This window comes from Macrobrachium rosenbergii, chromosome 6 (assembly GCF_040412425.1).
Source record: "Macrobrachium rosenbergii isolate ZJJX-2024 chromosome 6, ASM4041242v1, whole genome shotgun sequence".
Taxonomy (NCBI): Eukaryota; Metazoa; Arthropoda; class Malacostraca; order Decapoda; family Palaemonidae; genus Macrobrachium; species Macrobrachium rosenbergii.
In genome coordinates this window covers 43131590-43142831 of record NC_089746.1, presented here as the reverse complement: position 1 = coordinate 43142831, position 11242 = coordinate 43131590, and the positions used below count along the sequence as shown (strand labels likewise).

General features: G+C 37.6%; 1 protein-coding gene across 2 annotated transcripts; it reads left to right on the top strand.

Annotated features, from left to right (window-relative positions):
- Positions 1-1911: 1911 nt before the first annotated feature.
- Positions 1912-9188, top strand: LOC136839491 (probable peptidoglycan muropeptide transporter SLC46). 2 transcript variants are annotated; one of them, XM_067105625.1, is made up of 8 exons: positions 1912-2291; positions 4010-4289; positions 5469-5621; positions 6064-6646; positions 6943-7038; positions 7353-7583; positions 8024-8180; positions 8511-9188. In XM_067105625.1, exons 2-8 carry the CDS (start codon positions 4128-4130, stop codon positions 8722-8724), a joined length of 1596 nt encoding a protein of 531 aa, XP_066961726.1. In that variant the 5' UTR covers positions 1912-2291; positions 4010-4127; the 3' UTR covers positions 8725-9188. The 2 variants fall into 2 exon arrangements, with proteins under 2 accessions (XP_066961726.1, XP_066961727.1); XM_067105626.1 differs by lacking the exon at positions 4010-4289 and having other exon boundaries at positions 2164-2291.
- The last annotated feature ends 2054 nt before the right edge of the window (positions 9189-11242 follow it).

The following is an 11242-nucleotide window of genomic DNA, read 5'->3' as shown; positions in this document are numbered from 1 at the left end:
AAAATGAATTTTATCTCAAATAACAGAATTAGGAGATTCATGTAGAAGGTACTCGTTGATGTCAGCAATATGCGAATGCTTTGTGACAACGCCGCGCCCCTAACAAGAGATTAAGCAGAGAAGGAAATGTATGTATGTATGTATGTGTATGTGTCTGTGTAAATAAATACATAATATATATATATATATTATATATATTTATTTACACACACATGTATATATATATATATATATATATATATATATAAACGACTTGTTCCGTTTCCGTATCAGTATTTAGCTCATTTACTTCTCTTGATTTTGTTAGGTCTGTGAATTATTAGTTTGGTTAATAATAATAATAATAATAATAATAATAATAATAATAATAATAATAATAATAATAATAGTAGCAGTAGTAGTAGTGGTTTATCCATGTCTGTTTTAATTGCTAAGACTTTTGAAAACCATATATATACATATATATATATATATATATATATATATATATATATATATATATATATATATATATATATATATATATATATATATATATATATATATATATATATAATTTATATATGCATATATACGTGTATGTATGTATATATATGGTTTTCGAAAAGTCTTGGCAATTAAAACAGACATGGATAAACCACTACTACTACTATTATTATTATTATTATTATTATTATTATTATTATTATTATTATTATTATTAACCAAACTAATGATTCACAGGCCTAACAAAATCAAGAGAAGTAAATGAGCTAAATACTGATACAGAAACGGAACCTGTCGTGATCACTCTGGTTCGAGGGCTTGTGGAGTCGTCGATGACTCCGAAATGTAAACAGTAATACTGAACGATCGGTTTGAATTAAATTGGTCCTGTGATTATACAGCCGTTGGTTATGCGTGGAAGTAACTCTAGAGGTCTGGAACTAACCTCTGGATCTTAACCCAACCGAGAGAAATGAATATATTCGTTACGATACTCTGCAAAAGACAATGCATTCCAATAACTGATTTTCTTTTCGATTTCGGACAATCGTTAAAATGCACAAATCAGAAAAATGGAAAGGCCACAAACCTCGTTCTTCGGTTAATTTTTTTTTTTTATTATGTGAGGGTTCGTTACTTTAATGATTAATTATTTCAATAGTTGACTTACGTTTTTGTATATTTATCTATTAATTTGTAATTATTATTTTTTTTAATTGTATGATCTCTTTTTTTCTACATTTTTCATTTACTTCTTTCTAATGTACGCCATAATAATCTTTGGAAGCTTGAATTTCAAGTCAGTGGCCCCTTTTGGTCTCCTTGTTCCATGTGAATAGGGTTCACCTTCTGAATAATAATAATAATAATAATAATAATAATAATAATAATAATAATAATAATAATAATAATAATGGAAAACAATTGTTTCTTAACAGGTAAAAATTATGATGATACAGCTCAGGGTTTGTGTGATGTCTGTATGCAAGCACATACATCACTCCACATAACATTTGTAAGCATGCCCCCTTCTGTCTGCTTACAAAAGTTGCATATTCGTAACTGACGTGCATCGTCTCTTCCCGCACGAGAGAGAGAGAGAGAGAGAGAGAGAGAGAGAGAGAGAGAGAGAGAGAGAGAGAGACTTTCGGAATGTGTCCTTCCATCTCCATTCTTCCATTGACCTACCTCAGATTACTCATTCCCTCGTGTGACTCACTCATTCCCCCCTGACTGGCTACTTTTCCCAAGACTTCCATCTTTTTTTTCACTCCTCTCCCTTCTCCCCTCTCCCCTCCTACTACCATCCCCCTACATGCACGACGCACGCACCCCCGCCCCCCGACAACCCGTCCGCTACCCCCAGCGTATCCCCCTGGTGATGTGATTGAAGGTCCGTGGCGGCGTCTCCTAGTTGTTCTTCATGCTTCTCTTCTTCTTCTTGGGGGCAAGTGGACTTCCTTGCCCTCGTCCCTGACCGCTATTTGGGGCGGTTGTCTCCCCTCTCGACCTTTCCCCTCTCAAGCAGCGGATCGCTATGGTGTATAAAAGGAGCCGTAGGGCACCTTCTGCGAAGCAGTTAAACTATGAGAATCGTGGTGAACAGGCGAATTCATAGGCTCCTGAGATATTCCTTCTTATACATCTTCAGCTCTGGGTTGATACACATAGATCTGAAACGTTACTTAGACAATTTCTGAAGAGAATCGGCCGAAAGAAAGCTCTAGGGACCGCTGCCGTCCGCCAAACTCCTCCCCGATTACGTCTCGCGTTCGTCCAAGTCATAGCAAATTGATAAAGAAAAAGTAAGTTGAGACGGTTTTACATTCTGTTCAAGTGTTTCTTACCCGAGTGTGAATATCCTCTGTTTCTAAAATCTGTACTATTCAGTGTTTTTCATTTGCGGGATTGTGCCTGTCGACTGACTAGGAGGGCTTACATTTCGTGAGACTTCTGATACAGTTATAACTGAGAAATATTGTTCTATAATATTAGATAATAGAACCCGAATACTTCTAACTGAATGCAGTGGAAACGTGGACCTTTAAAATGCCTCTTGTCTAATGCATAATCTGAAACCTTACCAATTTGGCGATTTCACTGAGGGAATTTCAAAATCAAACTGTTACTTTCACTTACTGTCTACAACGATTTTTGCATATAGTTACCTAGAAGCAGATGTAATGCACGTGACCTATCTGTTCTGTTCGAGTTTATGAAAGCTTCAGTAACCGTAAACGGCTTCAGTGAAGCTCATTTTTATCGTCCGGATTCATTTTTCATATCTGAAACTTTTAGAAAATCGATTGGGAGAAAACAGACGAGTCTTTTCACCCAAGTCTGCGATGTTCAGTTGCATAACTCGAGAGTACTTGAATACTGCCCCCTCTCCCCTCTCTCTCTCTCTCTCTCTCTCTCTCTCTCTCTCTCTCTCTCTCTCCGCTAAGTATAAGATCTGCCTTTCATCTGCTAAGGTGTAAATAAACTTGCATAAACATATTAATGGTAATACCAGTACGTGTTCAGTTATATTATCAAACGAAAGAAAGATATTTCAATTAGGACAAGATTACACGAACCTAAAGTAGTTCTTCAATGATGAAAAAGGGGCAATTTTCACGTTTATTTTTAAATTCGTGGCTGTTTAAACCTCTTAGTCATATAAAAAACGATTCTGATGATAAGGCCTTCGAATAGAAGGTGCCATTGGAGCCTCAGATTCTAAGAAACAAGCAAAAGAGGAAGAGTGAGAAAGAAATCGAGATTGCCGAAGGTTAGATATAAGCAGACGCCATCACGTCATCAGCCGAGGGCGTTCATTTGCAATCAGATCTTAGGGAAAACCGTTGCCTTACCCTTTGCTCGCTCGTTCTTCTGCGCGTTTTCTTTCGATGTGATGGCGAGTTACGAATAGAAATCATCTTTAGGCTGTTCCTCGTGCTTGAAGACAATTCTCTTTTTTTTTTTTACTTCTATTAATAACTTTACTTTTTCTTGGATAAGACAACGCCCTCTAAGCTTCTTTCGTTGATTCCGCAAGGAGGCTGGTGTATAGGCATATAATCTTTAGTCAACCGTATTGTCGGAATTAACAATGTAATTGTATCAACTGTATTGTCGGAATTAACAACGTAATTGTATATTATGCAATTTATAATACATCTGAAACATAGTGGCCAATAAGTGTCGTTCACTAGTTTGCAAAATTAAGCCTACGGTATCTGATTGCCCCGTTTTACTTATTTTTTTTTTTTTCGCTTCTTGGCGACCTTCTACGCAGATATCCTGAAATAATGACAAGTTTAACTTCTTAGATATCCTGGTTTAGAACGGTATTGCGACAGCTTAGTCATCAAGGGACAAAAGAATAGTAATATCCAAGGAGCTTAAGGGCACAACTCCCCACAATCAGTCTGGGGAGACAATGTATGATGAAAAAGTTGAAATCCAGGTTAAAAAAAGCCAGGTAAAACCACTCTTCACCGTCAGGAAATAATGCCACCCTCTCCCATTTGCGTTAAAGTTTCAGAGCGGGAAGGACGCAGAAGCAGCCGACAACAGCAGCAGCAGCAGCAGCAGAGCCAGCGGACACGAGACCACTTCCAGAAGTACGTTGGATCACCGTCGGCACCCTGGATTCGATGCTTCGCCACTTAGTCTCCGGCCTCGCCGGAGTGGCGAAGCATGTCACGGTCGAACCGGTCATGCTCATCGACGGCGCCTGTAACCAGGCCATGATGCTGTTCATAGAGAATGTTCAGATGAATAAAATCTGTACGGTAAACCTCAATATATCGGCGGAGGTAAGTACGTTGAGATTGGAGGTGTTACGCCATGGTAGATGGCTACAGAAAAACGGTGAAGGTCGACAGATCTTTTTAAGAAGCTTGGGCAGAATGAGTAGTTCCTCGACTTAATTACAGTTATGCTGCATAAATGTGTAGTAATAGTAGTATTAGTACACTGCCAATATATTCTGTCTTCATACACGACATAAATTATTTTTGCCTCACACACTTGTCAACACATACTCTTTTCACACACACATCCTACTTAAATTTTCTTCTTAAATTTGAGTAAATTCCCTACCTTGAATTATCTCTCGATATTCATTAAAATCACTTGACTGGCGCACTTAACTTATCCTTCTTTTCTGCTGTGGTGATCAAAGCTCATTCATTATCCAATTCGATTATAAGATGATGCGCAGAATCAAATGTTTACTGAAAATGACCTTTCAGGATAACTATATTCCATTACGTTCTTTTAACTATTTTAGTGATCCAAATACCCATCCGTTGCAAATTTCTTAAATTATTTTACTCTGGATGCTCTATTCAGCACAAATATGAAATCAACACGAAATCACGCAAATGGCCCATTTACATTAAAATACTTCGTCATTTCTTAGACACTGTAAAAACTCGCATTGTTCCACCTTCGTGATTCTGTCCCTGTTCCCCTTGGCATTCGCAAATCCAATACGAGTAACTTGAAACGGAACATCACAGCAGCACCAACACATTACCATTTTCTATCATAAACAATGAGCTCCCTTTCAACATTATTACCTCTTATCTTCAGCTTCACGAAAGACCACTTCTTATATTTCCATATTTGTCATATGAACCTGTGTTCATTTATTTGATATTAACATCATGTCATGCCATCTTTTTTCTTTAATGTTGAATGCGCACGTCAGATGGAGCATTTCACAGCAGTCTTAAAGCAAAGTCTTGCCGAGCACAGTAAAATGGCTGCTGTCTGACCTTAGGTGGTTGACCTCATGTCCAAATGGGGGAGCTGTAGTCTTACTGCTGTGTCTCCTCAATGAAGTATACACGTTCCTCTGTTCAGTTCCTATTGCAATGTCGTAGAATCTGACTTATCCTTTCCCTTTCAAATTCGATCCAGCTCGAGTGACGCCGGAAAGTCTACAGTAAATTTTTTTCCCCTTTCTTTCTCCCTAATTTGTCGTTCAGAAATGCGCCAACCTCTCGGCCCACCCGGAAGACAACGTCCTAGTGCAGAGGGAGTTCAGCATCTTCGCCTTCTACAACAGCATCATCATGTCCGTGTTGCCTCTGCTCTTCGTTCTGTTCATGGGTGCTTGGAGCGACAAGTATGGGAGGAAGGTAATTCGAAAGATGTTCCTTTTCTTGTACTGTTGATCACGAGAAACCACTAATTGTTTCAAAAAGTCTAAGTGGGGTTCCTACAATGTATAAACTTCTTCGTTTTGTAATATTGTCATTATTCAGAAGATGAACCCCATTCATATGGAACAAGCCCACCACAGGGGCCACTGACTGGAGAAATTCAAGGCTCTACACAATATGGTGTTCATTAAAGAAAAGTGAGAGGAGGTAGAAGGAACTACAGAAAGCAGAGGTCTCACTTATTAAAAAAGAAAACATGAATAAATAAATAAAATAAATAAATAAATAAGTAAATAAATAAATAGGTATTAAAATGCAAGGAGAATAGTATTAGGGCAGTAATGCATTTAATCTTCGCTTGAACTTTTGTAATATGTAACGAAGTTTTCACTGGAACTATTTATTTTTATTTCTCCAGATACCGTTGCTAATGACGCTGACGGGGCACGTGTTCTATGCCAGCGGTTACCTCCTCAACAACTGGATGGCATCTTGGCCTGTGGAGCTCATCTACGTAGTGACTTTCATGGAGGCGCTGGGAGGTGGCTACATGTGCCTGCTGTCGACAACCGTCAGTTACATCAGCGACATATGCTCGGAGAAAACGCGAACTTCGCGCGTAAGCACTGCGAACTCGGTGTGGTACCTGGGTGGCCCCCTGGGAACCCTAATCGGAGCTGTCATTATCAGGTACTGGGGATATAACATAGCCCTAGCCCTCTGCCTTATGGCCTACTTTTCGGCCATTCTTTACGTCATATTCCTCATCAAGGAGAGTCACGGGCCATTCGCCAAAGACTCCCTCGCTCACAAGGACTCGAACAAGAACGTGGCGGCGCTGAAGGAGGAGGACGTGTCGGTGCTGACAATGTTTACCGATTTCTTCAACTGGCGCCGAGTTTTCGAGTCCTTTAAAACTGCCTTCAGGAAGCGAGAAGGCAACGCGAGGGCCGTACTTCTAGTCATCATCCTCTGCAACGCCCTTTGGAGAATGTCCAGAGGTGAGTCTCTTCCTGTTTTGCTTACAAGCTGGTCGTGAGAAAGAGGGATAGTGAGGTGGTATAGGCCTAGCTCCATCGAACAGGAAAAACAAATGTCAGGATTTCTGAATTCCTTTTCATAGCCTATATTTAATAATTACCTCCTTTCTGCAAGTACATTCTTCTTTACAAAGAGGAATAGATGAATAAAATACCTTTATTCATCCATTCAAGAAGTATGAATGTGTGTAAACTTTTAGCTTAGGACTCTGATCTGATGATTATGATGCTGACGTAGTCTCATGATCTCTTTCCAGGGTTCTTCATCTACATGTTCGTTCGTCGCGCACTTTTGTGGGACGCTACCGATTACGGATACTGGGCTACTTACAGAAACTTGGTAGCAGCTGCCGGTAAGTTGATCGACGACTTTGTTCTTTCCAAATTTGATTTAAATGTTCAGATATTGCCAAAGTAGTCTGTAGGAGGGTAGGCAACTATTCCTAACCAAGTAATTGAGGTTGTAACTAAATCTCTGTTAATAACGCATTGAAAATAATACTTCCCCCGAACTAACCATAATGAATGATAGAATTGGACGTCCTTATAGAAACTGTCCATCCTCCCTTTCATAGTGACTACCTACAGTACGTACACTTCAGCCTACTGTAAAAATAAAAGTTTTATATTTTTTTTTCCTTCATTTCCCGCCATCTTTGTTTTGCAGGGTCTCTCATGTTAGTTCCTCTCTTGACGCGCTTGGTGTCCATGACTGATTCACTACTGGTGATTCTCGGGTCCGTATCTATCGTGGGCGAATATTCTTGCTACGGCCTCATCTCTGGCGTCGCCCAGAAGTTCTTCATGTGGCTGGCACCCCCTATCGGCATCATATCCAACGCGAGTATCATCGCTTTCAGATCTATGTCCACCAAATTGGTTGAGGACGAGGAGAAAGGTAGGTCTATAATTGTTCTCTCCGTTATCAGCTAATTTCCCTAGGCTGTCGCTAACTGGACTTAGCAACTGCTAATAATTTATCAATTTATTTTTTATTAACTTATTTTTCTCTTTTTAATAAGTGAGATCCCTCTTTCTGTATTTCCCTTAACTTTCTCTTCCTAATGAACTACCATAACATTCTTTGGAAGCTTGAATTTCAAGTCAGTGGCCCCTTTGGTGGGCTTGTTCCACATGAATAAGGTTCATCTTCTGAATAATAATAATAATAATAATAATAATAATAATAATAATAATAATAATAATAATAATAATAATAATATATTTTTTATATTGTTACCTTTGTCTGAGGTTGCCAAAAGATGATAATGTAATTATTAAGCCTTGGAATTTGAATGGCTGAGATTTCTTTTGAATTAATGTCATGTCTGTTTTCAGGGAAAATCAACGCCGTTCTGGCTGCAATGTACGGACTGATGCCAATGTGTGGGTATGCCGCGTATGCCCCTATTTATTATCATACCGTGGATGACTTCCCAGCCGCACAATTTTTCTTCGCTGCTGGCATCAACGTCCTCATCATGATTGCATTTGTGTAAGTCATAAAATCCTTTACTGCAAGTGATACAATAAATCATGGTAAAACTGAAGACTACTACTGCAGCCTGATTCCCGCCAGTCGCCGATCGGAATGTTTACAGCCATTTATTTATGCTTTTAGTTATCTTTACGTCTTTTGTTTATGTTTTTGTCTATTTATCCCCAAGCCGGCACTAAACACGGCGCTTATTTTGCACGTGAACTGGTAGTTAGCGAACCATAGGGGCGCGGTAATAGTATTTAGTTCTACTTAACTAAAGCAGTCTATTTTCTCTGTTCTTACGTACGTAGGTCTGAAACTGTTCCCCTTTTTTTGTAATTTCAGGGTTATTCAACTCACGAGCGTTTCTTACAAGACTACAAAGGACGTGGAAAAGGCCAAAGCGAATGAACCCGAGAAATTGCCTTCAGAAAAGACGAAAGAGGACGCCAACATAAAGTTGACGAATGTGATCAATGCACCCGTCGACCAGAAACCGAACGAGATGACCGAAAAGGAATGCGAGGCTTACAAATCGTCGAAAGCGAACACGAAATAGACCTTATTTAATAAAAAAAAAAAAAATCAGTCTCCGTAATTTATGGTTCAGTGCAAGTCGCATTTGCTTAAAAACTTTGATGTGGTATACCTTTATTCAGGGAATTTATGTGTATATATAAACTTTATGTGGGGCAAAGGAAAAACTAACGTAACACACTTAGTGGGAGTTTTCAAACGATAGTGAAGTATCCCATAAAACTCAAAAAAAGAAAATGGATGTTAAACAGAAAACGACAATCTAGTGTGAATTTTATTGCGTACTTAGCCTGTTCGGGGCCTTTTGTACGTAATACTACTAATACAAGTGTTATTTTGGTATATTGCAATATTTTATACTTTTCTTGGGTTCTAGTAGCTACCTGATGTTCGTAATATATCAAAATGATATTCAGAGGTGTAATGTTATCGTTGTTGTTATCTTTGTATCTGTTAACTAATGTTAATTAATATAATACAATTTCACCGATGGTTTAATTGTCCATATATGCGTAATGTTTTACTTATGAATACTAATGTATTATGGCACAGTATGAAGAGCTGGGAAGCAAAACAAATACGGCATACTAGGACGAACGAGCACCCAGCTGTTGAAAGTTTCGCTGAAGAAAAAAATCTTGAATTTACTAATAGAAAATGTATAGTTAAAAAAATCTTGGTGTCTAATGATTTAACTGATGAGTAATATTCAAAAGCATGGACTAATGAGGTTGAATGATACTGCCATTCATCTAATATTCATCAATGTCCTCCGTAATATCTTTGAATCACCGAATTCTCATTAAAAAGTTGGTTGCTCAGTTAACCACATAAATCTAGGCCAACCAAGATCAACAGCTGAAATAAAAAAGGTTTGCCCTCTGTTGATTTACTGGTATGTCAAACTGGCGTCAAATGTCTTAGGCATCGACGCCAATGCGGTACAGAATGATTCGCAGGTCCTGATAATGAATAAAATTGACAATGGACGACATGAGGTGAAATGTTTAGTGCTAGTCTTGTAGACTTATCGCCAATTGCTTTACGGTACCTTTTCTTCACGTTGTTGTGGATATTATTATTATTATTATTATTATTATTCAGAAGATGAACCCTATTCACATACTTGAAATTCAAGTTCCAAATAATATGGTGTTCATTCGAAAGTAGTAACAGAATGTAAAGAGAAATACAGAAAGGGGAGATCAGTTATTAAAAACAAAACAAAGTAACAAATGAATAAATAAACAAATTATTACAATACACGGAGAATTGTATTTGGATAGAAATGCACTACATCGCTTCAACTTCTGAAGTTCCAACTACTCGAAAAACGGTGTGAGGAATAAAGGACCTCTGGAGTTAAGAGGTTCTTGTGGTCATTGGAGCGTGAAAATTATGAAAGCTATGATGAGGTCAGTTGTCTGACAAGATAGTTAAAAGACTGGTTTTTCGTCTCATGACAGATTTGGCTCAGATTAATTACGCCTTGCGTAGAAATTATATATAAAGCGAGAATTCTCATGGATGATGAAAAAGTAGGGAATTCTTTTTTTTCCAAATATGGAATGCTAAATGTGTTGATGAGAGACTTACTTGATCATAAATGTAAGAAAAATATGATTTTTAAGTTCCTGGAAGGTTTCTTTATATATATATATATATATATATATATATATATATATACATACAATATATATATATATATATATATATAATATATATATATATATATATATATATATATATATATATATATATATATATATATATATATAATCTCGTGGTTCACGATAAGCTGGCGAATAGGACGGCGCGTAAAAAAAAATTACATAAATGAATAAATGAGAGATTCTTGCTAATTTTGGTTATTAGACGCATGTCATGGTCACAATCGGGGTTAAAAAAGTAATGGGTTCTTGCAACCTCATCCAAGAAAGACTGAATTAGAACGACTGAATTAAAATATTTGCATCACAAAAAATTAGCAGCGCTATAACTTCTCCTGAAAAAAAATTACCATAAAAAAATAATGATATAAATGACTCCACAACAATCATAATTCACATCATTACCAAGAATATTAAATAACGTAGTTGAAGGAAGGATTATTTCCGTTGCTAAATCGAAATACCGCGTTTATTTGAATCATCATGTTGAACTTCAAAGAGTGCACACAACACTAGGCTTATTTCCACTCCACAGATATTTCTGCCAATTTTTTTTCTAAGAATTCACTGCTATGCTGTGTCTTATAACTATTTACATTCACCCGATTCTATGCACTTGTTTTCAAGAAGTATATCTGGTAAATGCGTGGCAGTTAATCTCTGAGACCACCAAAATCGCGTGGGAGTTGTAGCACAAAGAATATACACCCATTCTGGGACGTAGTTTTTGGAATTAAATCTATCGAGCTCCGCACAATAGCACTACAGACTCACTCCCGCACCCCCTTTCATCACAATACGATTGGAAAATAAAATTATAAAATCACTTTCGTCCTGCAATACAGTATTGAAATGACAGCTATTTGGTTA